Source organism: Euleptes europaea, chromosome 6 (assembly GCF_029931775.1).
Source record: "Euleptes europaea isolate rEulEur1 chromosome 6, rEulEur1.hap1, whole genome shotgun sequence".
NCBI classification, from domain to species: Eukaryota; Metazoa; Chordata; class Lepidosauria; order Squamata; family Sphaerodactylidae; genus Euleptes; species Euleptes europaea.
In genome coordinates, this window is record NC_079317.1 from 95,284,783 (window position 1) to 95,301,872 (window position 17,090).

The following is a 17,090-nucleotide window of genomic DNA, read 5'->3' on the forward strand; positions in this document are numbered from 1 at the left end:
CTCCCATCCTGCCTACTCAAAGATTTCACACTCTACGGGCTTGACTATTCCAAACTATGTAAAATAAGGCGGATGCAACAACAAAACAGGCAATTAAGCAACCTGAGTGGCCAATCAAGGATTGAAAGAGTTTTCTGTTATCACCAGCACTGCTTGTTCACAAAACACCGAGCTGTCCATCACAGCAAAAGTTCTGTAGGTGAAGATCTTGGTAGAAGAAACCTTATTAGCCAAACTCTTACGAGCCGGAAAGTTTGTGTGCTAATGGGACTTTAACCATTGGTAAGGATACTTCCCTTCAAAAGGAATTAAGAAACCCAACCCTAAGCAGACATACCTCATGGACCTCTGCTAATAAAGAGTCACATGCAGCTCCGCTTTGCAAAAAAGTGATACAAATTAAATCTATTACATTTTCTTCTCTGGTTTAATCACAGGTACAATGAAGTATACTACTTATAAAAATCCACATATTTGTTCTCTAACGGCACTTGAAAATTAACACTGCTTTGCTCATATGTATTAGAACCCTATATATACCCCCATCCCCTAGCTGTGTTTGTGGATATGGCAGATTGTTGGTGATATAAGAGAAACAGTGACAGACGTTTGGTTAGAAATAAGAGAGGAGAATTTCTTGTTATAAATATGCCAAACCCTTGTTTTGTTTCTGTAGCGTAAAACTCTCCTTGTGCTTCTACAATGCAAATCACAATTGTGTGTGTGTGTGTTGGGGGGGGGATAGAAATCCCCAGCCCTGATGGAAAACAGACCAGGTGAATAGTATTGCTACAAGAAGTATGAAAGGGAAATGCTCCCGCTTTGCTATCACAATAAATCTTTGCCATGTTACGCAGTAGTGGGCATAAGGCACAGACAGTGAAACATGTGACAAAAATTCAGTGCTGGTGGCAATTAGTAGTAGTGAGATCACACTTATAAGAGGTAATAAGAAAAGATTCTACACAACAATGGACAGCACTCGTTCTTGCTACCTGGAGTGCTTCATGTCTAATGCAGATACAGTGGGCGACTGAGGAATTTAGAAAAAGGCATCAGAGGCAGATTTCAGCGTTGGATAAGCAAATAAATGCCCTTCTAGACTATATGGGGAAAATATTTTTTTTAATTGGAAGAATGCCAGTTTAACCTAGAGGAAAGAATTCCTATTTATTGCATGTTTATTAGGATCTGCACTTTGTTATCTTAGCAGGAAAGGATAGGATCCAAGAGCCACTGATCTAACATGCAAAGAAGGAGATACATTCACATTTGGCACCTCACTACTTTCTGTGCCCCTCCAATTATCACTATACAGTCACAGCCAATTAGGAACTCCAACTCTAGTTTATCCATATTCACTAGATCACCTGTATTCACCAGAACCACCTACAGAGCAACAATAGCCACAGTCATGGCAGGGACTATAAGAACCATCATTTTCACAAGGGATCAAGCTCTCTATCGGTACAAGTGGATGCAAGTTCATACACTTCCAAGTTCAGCTCACTGGAACCATTGGTCTCCAGAGTACAAATACTTCATGTTCTCTTGCAAATGAGATCAAATCCCTTCCCTCACTTCGCCATCTCCAGCAAAACTTGCATTTGATCACAAGCCTTTTCAAAACATACATTAAACCATTTCACCTTCTTCCACCCTTTTTTTCATCCCTACCCCAGTAGTCAGGAACTAACATAGATTAAAAATTATTTGGGGGAAATACAGCACCAAACTGCATTGATTGGTTTAGAGAAGGAAAAACAGGCCTTATTATTGAGAAATAGTTCTAGCAACAAAATGTCTCCACAGCAAGAAGTCCCTTAGAAGGCACAAGCTTCAGAACTTCTAGGGGCACTCAGTCAAGTTTACAGTTTGCCTTCTTCAAATCCATATTAAGAGCAGTGGCACCATGAAAGATGTGCAAGAGAACGTGGAGAAGATTTCACAACATGCTTCCATTTACAGTTAGTTGATAAGAAGGAAAGACTCTGATACAAGACTTGGGTTTAGCTGGCAGCCAAGACTGCCTTGCTTCTAGTATCCCATAGTGTTGAAGGCCCTAGGGGACTCAAATCTTTTAAAAACACAAAATATAAAGTGACACATTTCACAATACTGATCTAAAAACAAAGAATGCCAGGGCATGATTGAAACACAATCTTCTTAACACACAAGTCTGAGATAACTTCTAGAGGTGTCCTAAAATCAAACTCTATAGTTCAACCAAGAGAGAGAACAGCTGTGTTGCCATCACTAGTCTTTATACACCATCATCTCAAAAAGTGAACATGAAACCCATCAGAGTGTGTTGGGGTATAACACCGTGCCAGTCACCCGCTTAATGGTGGCCCAATCAGGTGTTTTTGGTATCAGTTCTCTCTCTGTTCATGGGGGGAAGAAGTCCCCTTAGAAGGTATTAAGGATACTACTGCTGCTGCCCCACCCCTCCCCTTCTACTTGTTCAAATACTAGTGGTGATGGCTTTAAAAGAGCTGGAGGCTCTCTTGTGAGCAGCCTGGTGGGGGGTGTCTCATCTGAAGCCCTTCTGATGGGAAGATAGAAGCCTGGAGGTCCACATTAATACAGAACAGCCCCAGCATCAGCTGGCGCTGGTATTCTTCCCATTTTGTCATAACGTCTGTTAGGGAGAGGTTATTCCGCAACCACTTGGGCAATGCCTCTCCATAGCCAACACTTGAGGGTACAGGCAAGCTCTGGGTCTTTCTGAGTTCAAGATGGTAGTACAGCCTGGAAGAGGGGGAAAAAAACACACACAAGATTTTCAGTCTGTCATGCCATGTTTGTACGCAGTGTTTAACACATCAGGGCTTGCAGCATAGAAAGAAATACAACCCATAGATAAACATCAAAAGAGAAAAAAAATGAAGAAATAGGTAAAAGAAAAAGGTTAAAAAATAAACATCCCATCACAATTTCTGCTCATCATAATACCAATATCACATACTGCTATGATGGCATAGATAAAGCCAGCAGAACAAGCTAGGGCCACGGCAAGATGCAGGCGAGCACGTTTATGCTCTTGCTGCGTACCTCAATACTGACCTTTGACACCCTCTGGCTATCCTAGTCCTGCCCTTTGCTGACCCATGAGCAGAAAGTGCCACTTGAGCTGATTTATGTTCAGAGGAAACTTTGAGCCTCCAGAGTGCTCCGGCTGGCGATCACCACACAGTGGAGTTTCACTGCGTCTGAGGAAGGGAGTCAGGTGGACAAGTGAGAACGGCACAAGCTGCACAGAGCAAACTGCTCTCTATGAAAGATTCTTTAGTGGCAAAATGGAATCACTGTGTCAACAAATCTGAAATAGTGCCATGCTTCTGAAATAGTTAATAATTTATTCCCAAGAGGGAAATAAAAACAGTAGCTTTAAAACAAAGCATATATAAAACTATATTTTAACAACATTTAGAGCATATATGCTTGCCAGGCTAAATGCACTGCCCTCCGCCTTGCTATATGGAAGATTTAATAAAATCCCATTTGCGGACAGAGTTTGCCCCTGCGGGAGTGGTGAAATTGAATCCCTTGTGTGTGTCCTTTTCAATTGTTGCTTTTATGCTTGTAGCCAATCCTAATTCATTGACCCACTGTTTGTAAACAGGGAACGGCTCTCTGGTGAAATAAGGACATCCTATCTTATGACCACAGAAAACCCAAAAATAATTGAATGTGGCAAGGTTCTTACAGCTGGCAATCAGGTATCGTGAATGGTGTGTGGCTTTCCTTAATGGCTGATTTGGGATGGTTTTATCCAATTTTATTTATTTGTACTCAGTTTTATCCAAATGTATGTTCTTCCTTTTTATATGCCAATAAAGGCTTGTGTTGAACAACATTTAGAAAACAGCAGTAGGTGATAGTCTCAAAAGCAAGGGTTGCTCCTTGCTTTCACAGCCTCCTGGACTACTGTAACATGCTCTACATACATTCTGTACCAACTGAAGCTTCTGGACAGTCTTCAAGGGAAGCCCTATGTACACTACAACCATTAACTACTTTGCCTTGCTGATCTCAATCCCAGAGCTGTGATACTCCCAGGAAAGTAACGGGAAAGAGATTATCCTACCGGGCTGAGAGATGACTTCCTAGCTTCTTCTTGGCTTTTCTCATGAGATACTGACAAACTTTCCTTGTCTGCTCTTTCATCCACTTAATGTCTTCTGGAACATCTGGCAGCCATTCAAGCAACCTGAAGGAGAGAATAGCATACAAGACTATGGTTATCTAGAGTAGCCACTGAAACATTACAGGCATGAATAGAAACATCTCATAGTCACACTAGGGTCTTTTATGCATGGCTGTTTCCCTCACTGTCACCCCTCTGACAACTTTGGGTCTTTCTTTGGATTAGGCATACCGTTTCCAACCACCAGAGGTCGCCTTGCTCTCCCCCAGCATTTCCTTGCGTTTCCAAATTCGAGATAGAATAGGTCCCTCAAAATGCAGGGAAAAGCAGGGGGCGAGTGAGGCAACCTATGACAGCCAGAAATGGCATGTAGAATCCAAACAAAGACCCGAAGTTATCAGAGGGTTGACATGAGTGAAACAGCCATGCATAAAAGACCTAAGCCTTCTCAAGGAGGAGACAGTCCGTAAGTATTCCTTGCATCAATGACCGGCAGGCAAACAATCCACAGAGTACAGTGATCTGCTTGCCACCGTTTGTGGTTCCCATGCAATCCGAGGAAAAACTCTTTAAAATAGCTTGATCTAGTTTCTCTTGTCAAGTTTTAAGTATGATTTGTTCACCGAACACATAGTTTCAATGACAGCTGCCTACATTATGTTTTTTCTTTTAATGTCTACTTGGGGGTCAAATTTTGATGGAAGTTTTTTAAAAAACAAAAAACAAAAAAACCCACAAATTTTAAGCGCCTCATACTTGATATTAAAAAAGGAGATCTGTTTCACTGTAAACTAAAAACTGTATCATGAAAAGCTAGATTTCAATTGATTTATTTGGTTAGAATAATTTATTCTACCTTCAGAGAGGCCCTTAGCTCATAATAAATTCCTTCCCTTGATTCTCTCCCTGCTTCATTAGGAACCACATTCAACTAAACATTAAATCTTTAATCTTCCTGCTGGCACAGCAACCTACAGTCCAGCCCCCCGGGTCCTATCAACAACATTCCTTCCCGTAATTGAGTTTCAAAAGCAGGGACAAAACCTACCTGACAGTGAAGGAGAGAGCAGACTCTAGAGGGAGGGTGTATGGGAGCATCAAGGTAGATGCTAGACGCATAGGCAACAGGTTGGCAATGCTAGTGAAGAACCCTCTCCTCTCTGCACAGGCTTCTAAAAGGGCTGAAGATGGGAAAACAAGTGTTATTCCAGTCACCAGTTCAGTGAAGAAGCCATCCCCTTCCCATGTTCAGAAGAAAACCAATCACCACTATTAAGTTCTCTTGTGGACAACCTTTTTATCCAAAAAGGCTGGAATACAAGTATTGAGCAGCTTTACTCTTGCACTACACAGCAGACCAAACAGTTGTGTCTGTTGCATGGTACTGTAAAAAAAGGGACCATTCACTGCAATGGCCTTCTGAACTTTTAATTCAGTTAATTTCACAACAACTTCATGAAAAAGAGAGGCTTGGGGGTTCTGTCATTCTAGAGCCAGTTCAGCCACATGGTAATTGCAGTAAGTTCTATCTGCAATTCCCCACCACACATAATCTGAAATGAGGATTTGCTGATCATACCTATGGCAACATTCACAAGCTCATGGACCTACCCTCAAGAAAGATCCACACAACTAATTTCAGATGCTACAGCAGAAGTGGAGAATTGGAAACATCAATTACTGACACTTCTGAATGGCCAGAAACTACTGTCTCTCTAGACCAGTTTAAAGGCTGAAGGTATGCCACAAAATGTGTGGGTTATGGGCCATCAGGTCACTTCCAACTTATGAATTAATGACCTCCAAAATGCCCTAAGGCATTTTGCTACAGTCTTGAAAATTGAAAAGTTGAGGCTTCCTTGACTGAGTCAATCCATCTTGAATGTTTTGAATGTATCCAGAACTGCTTGCACTATAAACTGATCTAATAGCCATGGCTTTCTGTAAACCATGTATTAGAATAGCAGCTCTTGTGCATGCATACACACACACACACACACAAAGTTAATATAGAAAAATGTGCATAACATGGGTCTTCCAAATCCAGAGTTACTATCCTAACTACTCAGCATTCTGCTTTCCCCATCATTTTAGTTTCTGATATATAGGAACAAACCATTCCCTGGAGAAACACCCACATCCTGATGTGTTTAAAGAGGACACAGATTACACAATACTAATCAGCACTACACTGTACACATTAATAAAGATTAAAATACCTAATGTAAATATGCTTGTACAAAAATACATATCACTTGCAGCTTGTACGGCCTAGTGCTCTTAATACACTTGTGTAAAAAATACATAACACAGAACTATACCATACAAGCTGCAAATGATATCATATACTGTGTACCTCCTTTTTTAAATTACTGTTTAAAGAAGAGACACTTGACTGGACAGAGGTATAGTACAGTATATACTCCAATGAAATATCATACCCTGGTGCAATTTAGGAGGCAAGTGGTCAAAAATATGGTCTTCAGCTACTGTCAGTGCAGAGTTCTCTTCCAGCTGATCCTCTTCTTCAGCGTTTTCCTCTTCAGGGTTCTTCTCTCCTGGACTATCTTCTATGGCCAGCAGAGGCAGCATAGGTCTTGGATGATGGAGGAGACCTGAGCAGAGAAGTCAGGTAAGTGATATCCTTACAGGTCAAGCAAAAGCTTTACATGTCTATTGGCTACATTTCTCCAACATCTCACATTGTGGGGAAAAGCTTCGGTCCTACCCAAGAACTCTGGACTTCAGAGATCAGTCACGAAAGGTCAGAAGTAGACTTGCTCATATCTATAGTTGTGACAAGACTTTGGGTGCTTCTGAGCCAATTCTCTTGCTGCGGATGAACAGAATTACTCATGTGACGGTATTTGTGGCAGTGCTTAATGCCATAACATGCCTAACAGCTGCATCAGTCTCCCAGTGCATGCACATAACACATGAGACATCAGGACAAAGACACAGTGGATAGGTTTGTTGCACTACAGGTAGTCCACCACAAGATGACACCACAGGCATTAGCAGTTTGCACAGGGTCACAACAGACGTTTACTGCATAGTAGGTGGAACGCTGTAGAAACAGGTGTTTCCATGGAACAAAAAACAGAACACCGGTAAGACCTTTCAACATTTCTAAGCATTGGAAGTTGAGAAGTATACTGTCCTGCTCTTATACAGTTCACATTCATTTCAACTGCGCTTATGCAGTAAAATATCTGGCTGGATTGTGTCAGTGGCATTATCTCCTGCAATTCAAGACACAGGTACAACATTACGCAGAGCAGTTTTTCTGGTCATATCTAAAATTCAAAAGCACGGGTCTCTTTTGGGTGAAGTTCTGTTGGTGCAGATGGGTATAAAGCTTTCTGGGATACTCAAAGCTTGTGCAGGCAAGGCTGCATGGGAAAGGACCTCAACCTCACCACGAGTCCTCGTTAGTTCAGCCTAGCTAGTTGCATGATATGTGTTATGCATAGCAACAAAATGAGTAACGTGGTCTCTCTTAACTGGGACTAATATTTGGCTATAGTATGAGACTTTTCAAAATACCCAGAACGTCTTCCACTGGCAGAACTGAAAAAGATCCCAGCAACAAGGAGACTCAAAACAAGGCCCTCAGTTCTAGGTACTTACCAGTCCTCTTCAAGAAATGCAAAGCATCCCTGTAGCCCTGCTTGCACATGTCCCGCATAACCTGCACACAGACATAAAGGAAAGGCACGTTGAGAATGCAGGAAGGCTGAGCCTAAACAGTGCTTTGTTGACCAGGTGTCAGTACAGGAGGAAATGCGAGAAGTGCCTGTTCTTCTGCAACCACTACCCCACCCCAACAACATGATACATTACAGCAATAAGACAGGGAGGGGATAGAAAATACCAGCGGAACAAAGAAGCAATGTCTGAAGATAGCATTTTTGGCCCTACACACAGCTGCAAGAGGCATGAGTACACAGACATGATCTGTTAAAATCTTAAGATGTATAAAAGATGAAAGCAGGCAGAGCTGGCCAGTAGAACATTACCACTTATCACTGTTCTAGTCAGACCTGAATGTTAACTGGGAGAGAAGCTGTGGAATGAGTTGTAAGTGGCTTCCTACTACTTGTTGCTTGGCAGGTGCAGCAGGGTGGAGACACTTCACTCCTGGCAGTAGGCTCTAGAACATACTCCCTCTTGTGCAGCATACAGGGGCACAGTTTTGGACTCCAAGGGGAGGGAGAAGTTGAGGCAATATGTGCACCCCAAGGTCCTCGGAGAAAGGGTGTGATAAAAACATAGCATAAAATGTTACAATAAGCATCTTCCACATGGTGCAGCAAGGATGTCTATCCAACCATGCTAGCGGAAGCCTGGGAGGCCCTGCCTAGTCTATGTGCTCAGCACCCTTTATAGAATAAAAGTGAATCTCCGAAGAGTGTGTTACTTATAACCCCTGAGCTGATCAGTGACTTTGTTGCTGGTTTCTGCAGTTATTGAACTACTAAATGCCTTACTGTCAAAATGGGTAACTTATGGAAGCTAGAAAGGTGTGTGTCGGGTCTGGGGGGGGGGGCGTGGATCACAACAGATTTTGCAAGCGGGCATAAATTTAAGTTATACTTTTAATTAATCCCAGATGCAAAATGGGAGGTTTTAAGCAGAATTTTTGCAAGTAGAAATTGGAGCGATAGTTGATAATATGCACATAATCAAGAAAGGGAAGGGATAAGAGGCTCAAGGTTATAAAATGAGTCATAGAATGAGTCATGTTGTGTCACAAGCAGCCACCCTTCACCCTGATCACTGAAAGCCACAAACACATTTTTGGGGTGATGGCGCTTTGGGGGAAAAGAGGCTGATCACATGCATTCAAGCTTATCCCCATTGTCATCAGGAAGCAGGAGACGGGAAACTATGAATATCATCCCTTAACTTCATTACTGTGCTTTCTTGTAATGGTTAAGAATCCCATACCAGGGCTGCAATTCAGATGTCAAAATGAATTATGCTTTGTTTAAATGGTGGTCAGTGCAACTAACTCTAGTTGGAAATCCAGCAGGGTAGCCATATTAGTCTGCTGAAAATAGAAGTCTAAAAGCACCTTAAAGATTAGGAGATTTTAGAAATACAATGGCTTCCATGAACATAAACTCTGGTTACCGTACCAGACATAACTTGAGTTTGTACAGGCAACTAGGCTGTGTGCTTATTACTTCTTCTCTTGTCTCCCACTATACTCTGTGCTAGAAAGCTAGTGTGACCTGCGCTCAATTTTCTCACGGCTTTAGATAGCCTGCTATCATTTAGAAGCGTAGCTGAACTGGGTGGGGTTTTTCAAAACAATTAAGAGAAGTATAGGGATCAGGCCCTGACCTGGACAGCCCAGGCTAGCCTGATCTCGTCAGATCTCAGAAGCTAAGCAGCGTCAGCCCTGGTTAGTATTTGGATGGGAGACCGCCAAGGAATACCAGGATTGCTGTGCAGAGGCAGGCACTGGCAAACCATCTCTGTTAGTCCCTTGCCATGAAAACCTCAAAAAGGGGTCGCCATAAGTCGGCTGTGACTCGACGGCACTTTACACACACACACACACACAGGGATCAGAAGTGTTTTGGATTTTTTCGGATTTTGGAATATTTGCACATACTTAATGAGATACCTGGGGGATGGGACCCAACTCTAAGCACAAAATTAATTTATGTTTTATATACACCTTATACACATGGCCTGAAGGTAATTTTATACAATATTTTTAATAATTTTGTGCATGTGGGGCATCGTGGGGAACCTGCCATTGGTGCGACCGGCCTGCACATGAGCCATTCTATTACCCTTTGTGAGCGCTCAAAAAGTTTTGGATTTTGGATATCGGATTTTCGGATAAGGGATACTCAACCTGCAGCTGCTTTTTAAATATTATAGGATTTTTCTGAAGTTCCTTCATCAACTGATGAGAGAAATAATAAAGTTTCACCCACTATGGAGGTGTGCCTGTGACATGAACACAGATACATAGACCCCCCCCCCCCATTGTTCTCAAACAGCGCTCACCTGAGGCTCTGGTGGAAACAAGGCTTTTGAGAGGCGGTAGAGGTTGCGCAGATTGAACTGAATGCTGGTGTTGGTGACTCTCAGCTCATGGATGTTTGTGGAACTGTCCCGTGGACAGATATCACTCTCTCCTGAGAAGGGGGACACTGTAATGGTGTTCTTCAGTTCATACTGTGGCAAGTTGTCAGAAATTCCTCCATCAACGTACCTCTGGGATGAGAGCAAAACAGAACGAAAGGAACATTGAGCTTGTTTTTTCTCTTCACACAGCTTGGATTTCTTTCCTCCTGTCTCCGAACACCACTTACAAGTGATGACAAAGAAACAGTGTTACCCAATAATTGTTAGAGTGGAAGTTCAGCCAGCCACTCTGGAAGATCAATCAGTAGGCTACAACATTCAAGAACTCAACAGATTAGCTCTCCCCTCCCTTTATGGAGGTCCCCCCCCCCCGTGGACTGCAACCGTAAGAATTCAGAATCCTTTGACATCGCTTATAGTGCCCAATTATTTTATATGTTGTTCCCTTTTTAGAAGTCATAGATTTTCCAATCAGAACTGGCAATTAAAACCGCTATAGTCTTTTTTTAATATAATGCTTACAATGTCTGAAAAAGAGCCCTGTGGCGCAGAGTGGTAAGCTGCAGTACTGCAGTCAAAAACTCTGCTCATGACCTGAGTTCAATCCCAACGGGAGTCAGTTTCAGGTAGCCGGCTCGAGGTTGACTCAGCCTTCCATCCTTCCGAGGTCGGTAAAATGAGTACCCAACTTGCTGGGGGTAAAGGGAAGATGACCGGGGAAGGCACTGGCAAACCACCCCGTAAACAAAGTCTGCCCAGTAAACGTCGGGATGTGACGTCACCCCATGGGTCAGGAATGACCTGGTGATTGCACAGGGGACTACCTACAGTGTCTGTGGAAGGTTTTTTAAAAGTATAGAACTTTGAACCTTTGTTCAGGGCTCGGGACAGGAACTATGAAAGATATGCTGAACACGGTAATGAGGGGGAAGTATGGAGAGTGAAAATACTAGGGGACAAGACCTGATTTGCTAAACAAAGTGTATTGAGTACGTTTTAGTTCCCAACATTTCATATGTCTTAATGGGAATTAAAACAAACGATATATAAAATCCTTCTGTGATCTCCTTCACATGTTTGTAATGGCCTATGGCTAAATGCAAATAAAACCATTCATATCCACCATATTATAAAATCTTGGGGGGAAATCACCAGAGCTTGGGCAAGATAAAAATCTGAATAAGCAAGCTAGCCCACAGAAACCCGGCTTTTAAGAGGAATACCCATCTGTTTTCAAGATGTCTTCAGAGTCAGGTGGACTTCTGGATTCACAGTCTTGTTTTAAAACAACCTAGCATGCTAATAAAGAGAAGCTTTCCAAAGCAATTCAAATGACACCAGAAGCCTCTTGTAGAAACGCCTGGAGCCCCCAGTCATATTCTAAGATTCAGTGTGCAACCGCAAGCCTTTGCAGACCTTATCTGGACATCTCCATAACACACAGAGTAGTTTGAAGGCTAAATGCTCCTTTAGAATGCCACACAACTGGCTCAGTAGAAGAGAGGTGCCTATTTTGATACTGGTTTAACTTTCGTTGTGTGATTCTATTGGTTGCACTGAGAGTGGCTGGAGACGAAACATTCAGTTGGCTCTCTTTTCTGCGGAAAGGCCTGCGGATAGTGGGTGCAAGACTTTGGGGGTTACCGCACTTTGTATTCCCAGTGATGTATTAAGAGTTTGAAAATGTTGTAAAAAACATCGCTTTAAAAGGGTTTTTGGATACCACGGCTTATAAATGGTTGGAAAACGTCTTCACAGCTAAAGGGGCCAAACAAAGTGCGAACAGTATTTTTTATAATGTTTTCAAACTCTTAATACATCGGTGGGAATACATAGAAAGTGTGAACAGTATTTTTTATAACATTTTCAAACTCTTAATACATCGCTGGGAATACAAATGTGGTAACCCCCCTAGATGCCGTTTTTCTCTAATGCTAAAATAAGCCCAGAGAGAGAGAGAGAATGAAGTCGATATGTCTGCTCTGAAATAACAAGGCACAGTTCCCTCACAGCTGTCATTCACATCCTTACATAAGAGCAAAAACAAACGAAAATCCTTCTGTCAGTAGCCTTTCACCTAGTTCCCAGTGAGGAACAAATAGTACAGGCTGCTCTTCTCTGCAAGCTTCCAGACCCCAGGAAAGGAGTTCAGCTGCATGGCATATACCACGCATGCACACAGCAGGGTGAACTCATTAAATGGAACAACATCAAGCTCCTCAAGAGACTAGGGAGGGTTTTTCCTGCCCTCCCCTAATGGGTTGCTCTCTGGCATGGGTGGATGTTGAGCAATTCCAATGACACTCGAGCAAGAGTTCAAGGAGAGGCTGCAAGCAGCGCCCTCAACTCAAGTGCTGGCTTGTTTGCTTCCAGAAAGGCAGCTAGCGCCCAGAACACAGAGGCTGCTTGGAAACAAACAACCGATACCACCACCACGCGGTTTGACCGCTTACACTTACTATTTGACCACTCCTCGTCTTTCTAGAGCCTTCTGTTTAGCTAGATTGAATGCTAACCCCTCTATGGTTATGCAGGGCAGGATTTTGAATATACCACACCCAGACAGGACCTGTCCTTGCTCTTCTGGCTCTATTGATTCATTAGCTCATGCCCTCTTGGAATGCCCCTTTTATGAGGAACTCCGATCACGTTATATCTCTCCCCTTTAAACATACAAATCTAATGCCTCTGTATCTAACACAATGCCTTTTTTATTAAGTGACAGGGATCCCAAGGCTACATTGTCAGCGGCAAGATTTATTTCAGTCCTTATATCCCTCAAACATTAGATTTATGCTGCTTAAGATCAATGGATGAAGGAGCTTCTAAGGGATAAAGGAAGGAAACAAGCAACCACTTAATGGAGGGAGAAGTAACCTCCTTGGGATGTTAGGGTCCCAGCCACCTGTTCCTGCCCCATGTCCCACCCCCTACCATTTTAAAAGGGCAACACAGTTGCCTCTCTTGCTTGAAGTGGATAAACACAGCATCAGACCGCACCACCGCTTTACGCAGATGAGCTACTAACCTTGCCGCTGCAGCAAAGAACTGCAAAGTAGTAAGAGACAAAATGAGCACTAATAAGCACAGTCCTCTTTAACCAGGGGCTGTTAACAGTAGCCTATGCCACAAGGCCACCCTAACCACAGGTATCAACTGCCACCTGGTCTATCCCCTCAGGAGCCTCACCAGCCACCAGGCAGTTCTTTCTGCTTAGCAGAAGGAGAGAAGGAAACTTCCCATTAGCTTGCCTGGCACAACTCCTACCTATCCTATCGGGCTGACGCCTGGTTTTTTAGCACTGTTAATTTAATATTGTCTTATGTTTACTATGTTTACTACGTTTTAGGTTTCCTATCCTTCTTTTGTGTTCCCCTCCCTCTTTCCTTGGTCCAAGACTGCGGTCATAGACCTAATAAATTATTATTATTATAACTCCTACCTATTGCTCTATCAGCAGCTAGCCGCTGTGCAGAGGAGGAAGGAGATATAGCCAGGCCTTTTCTATGGACTAATTTGTACATTAAAAATTTTTGTTAAGCAACTTGGATTTTTCTTCCGAAGAAGGTGGGAGTATAAATGCAACAAACAAAACATCTAGTTGACAGGCATAATGTTATATTCAAGCAAGTACCATCTGCTTTCATAACAGCAAGGCTCAGATGGCACAGATCAGTCTGAGCACGAACATGATGTTGTTTAGAAAAACCACAGCATCCAGGCATCAATGGTGTTTAATCTGACATAAGTAGTTCGTGGAACCTGAAGGTCCTCATAACATTCAGCTGCCCAACCCTTAACTGCAGGGACTTACTGTGACATCGCATGAACCTGAATTCATTGGTCCATCTAGACCAATATTATTTACTCTGCCTGGAAGTGGCTTTCTGCAGTCTCCAGAAGAGAAATATCTTTCCCAGCACCTGCTACTTGAGATCCTTTGGCAAGAGATGCTGGAGGCTGAACTGGAACCTTCTCCATACAAACCCCGTGCTCTATGACTTCAGCCAAGGTCCCTCCCTCAGTCAGGACAGCTAAGGCATTGCTGGTTGTGAAGCTCCACTGTGGGAGAAAAATAAAGCTGCACCAGTGGGCTGGAGAAGACAAAAGAGGTGCAAGCTATGGAAACCGGTAACATTCACCGACGGGGATACAAGGCAAATACCCTTAAGAAGGATGAGAGACCGCACGTGCAAAAGGTGTCAGTACTCCTTACAGCCCTGATAAAACCCGTAATGCCTCCCCTTCACACAGAAGAGCCTAATATTGCTTCACCACTGGCTTTAAAATTAAGAAGATTCCCATAAGTCACAAGCCACTAACAACATCAGCTGCAGAATCAGAATAAAGTTCAGTCTGGAGCTGAAGATGATGGGCTGGGTTTGGGGGAAGCACACTGTGATCTAAAGCAACAGGCCTCTTGCAGCGCCTCCTCCCAACGCTTATTCCAGGAGGCTCAGCACATTCCAATGCACAAGCTCATTTAAAGTGACAAATATGGTAAGTCCAGCACTAGTTATTACACATAGGAAATACAGTTCCTCTCTTGTGAATTGGCAAAAAAAATCAGCCCTTTCTTTCCTCTTCCTCCCCATCCTATAAAACAGCATGGTGTAGTGATTAAGAGCAGTGGACTCTAATCTGGAGAACCAGGTTTGATTCCCCAACTCCTCCACATGAGCGGCGGACTCTAATCTAGTGAACCGGGTTGGTTTCCCCACTGCTCCATTTGAAGCCTGCTGGGCGACCTTGGGCTAGTCACAGTTCTCTTTGAACTCTCTGTCTCACCTACCTCACAAGGAGTCTGTTGTGGGGAGAGGAAGGGAAGGACATTGTAAGTCAGTGTGATTCTCCATTTAAAAGGCAGAGAAAATCAGCCTATAAAAACCAACTCTTCTTCCTTTTTCCTACTGTTTTAAGGTAATCAAAAGGTCATGAAATAGGGAAATGAAGAGACAGCAAGCACAGAAGTCCAAACCTCTGCCTGAGACCCTGGAGAGCACTGCCAGTCTGAGTAGACAATACTGACTTTGATGGACCGAGGGTCTGGTTCAGTATGAGGCAGCTTCATGTGTTCATGAGAATTATCTTTATCTTTCATAGCCCAGGTCATCTTCACCTCCATATTATGGGTGCGGCCATGTGAACCGCAACCAAGTGCATATGCTCAACAAGACCACAGGTGACCAGGAGATGGTGGACAGTGGTGAGCCTGGCACCTGCCCACTTCTCAGATGGCTGCATGACAGCTACTGTAAAAACAAACCAGACCTTTATTTTGGAAGTGCAACAGGAGCCACTGCCATTACAGGCAGCCACAACATAGTGGACACTCCTGCCTCCCTACTCAAACCAGCCCTCTTGCTTGATTTCTTCTCCCCCTCCTTTATTCTAGCCTGAGATAGTTTCCATTGCAAATCTTTTCTTGCTGCCCGGAAAGGAGAAGGCTTCAGTCTAGATGCCAAGAGATTCCCCCTGATGCACTTAAGAGCAGTTGTAGTTTAGAAGTGGTGAGACCACACTTGGAATATTGTGTACAGTTCTGGTCACCACACCTAAAAAAAGAATATTACAGAGCTTGAGAAGGTGCAGAAAAGAGCAACCAAAATGATCAGGGGACTAGAGCAATTGCCCTACAAGGAGTGGTTAAAACGCTTAAGGTTGTTTAGCTTGGAAAGAAGGCGGCTAAGGGGAGACATGATAGGGGTCTATAAAATTATGCATGGTTTGGAGAGAGTGGACAGGGAGAAGCTTTTCTCTCTCATAATACTAGAACGCAGGGTCATCTGCTGAAGCTGGAGGGTGAGAGATTCAAAACTGATAAAAGGAAGTCTTTCTTCACACAACGCATAGTTAAATTGGGGGGCTCCCTGCCCCAGGATGTGGTGATGGCTGCCAACTTGGAAGGCTTTAAGAGGGGAGTGGACGTGTTCATGGAGGAGAGGGGTATTCATGGCTACTAGTTAAAATGGATGCTAGTCATGATGCATACCTATTATCTCCAGGATCAGAGGAGCATGCCGAATATATTAGGTGCTGTGGAACACAGGCAGGATGGTGCTGCTGCAGCTGTCTTGTTTGGGAGCTTCCTAGAGGCCCCTGGTTGACCACTGTGTGACCTGCTGGACTTGATGGACCTTGGTCTGATCCAGCATGGCTTTATCTTAGGTGGTTCTTATGTTCTAAGTCAGGAACTGGGACGTCTCTTGGCTCCAAACTCACTACACTGAGGTAGGCAAACTACATACACAATCACTATGGCACAGTTAATATCATATGGGCAAAAGGAATGAATTGCATCTTACGCTGGAGGAACTTCCTCCAGCCAAAGGAGCCTTCCTCCAACTTAAGTGGCACTTCCACTGCAGGAAGAGCCACTTAATTTGGAGGAAGCCTCCTTAGGCTGGAAGACGGCTTCAGACTTTGTGCAGTGGTATGGTAGGACACATGACAATAATTCTTATCTGCTTCACAACGATAAAATCTATGCTAAGTGCTTTGGAAGTCACTATGTAAATGGTACATATGTATTTTTATTATTAGCAATCCTGACTTGTTACTACTCTGGCAGGGGCAGGAAGAACCAGGAATCCTGAATAAATATGCTTTCTCCTATTAGAAGGGATGCAAATCATCTGAGAACACTAAAGAATTGGCTCCTGGGAGCCCCAGGGGCTATCGTGAAGCATCTTAATGCAGCTGTGGGTGGTGTTTTGGACACCCAAGCCCCAGGCAACTTTATCTCTGCCACTCCTTGGTAGTCAGGTCCAGCTTGCTCATCTGTCACGGCATCAGTCCTAGCAGCTTGTTTATGGTTTACAAGTCAGGGTTA

The 17,090-nt window shown here is 43.4% G+C and overlaps 1 protein-coding gene across 1 annotated transcript in view; it reads right to left on the reverse strand.

Annotated features, from left to right (window-relative positions):
- Positions 1-2,448: 2,448 nt before the first annotated feature.
- PNPLA2 (patatin like phospholipase domain containing 2) overlaps positions 2,449-17,090 on the reverse strand; it is a 64,393-nt gene continuing 49,751 nt past the window's right edge. The window contains exons 4-9 of the mRNA XM_056851579.1: positions 10,178-10,387; positions 7,781-7,841; positions 6,592-6,765; positions 5,199-5,331; positions 4,091-4,213; positions 2,449-2,751 (exon numbers count right to left, since the gene is read on the reverse strand). Coding sequence (XP_056707557.1) covers positions 2,487-2,751; positions 4,091-4,213; positions 5,199-5,331; positions 6,592-6,765; positions 7,781-7,841; positions 10,178-10,387 — 966 coding nt within the window. The 3' untranslated portion in view covers positions 2,449-2,486. The remainder of the gene's footprint in view (positions 2,752-4,090; positions 4,214-5,198; positions 5,332-6,591; positions 6,766-7,780; positions 7,842-10,177; positions 10,388-17,090) is intronic.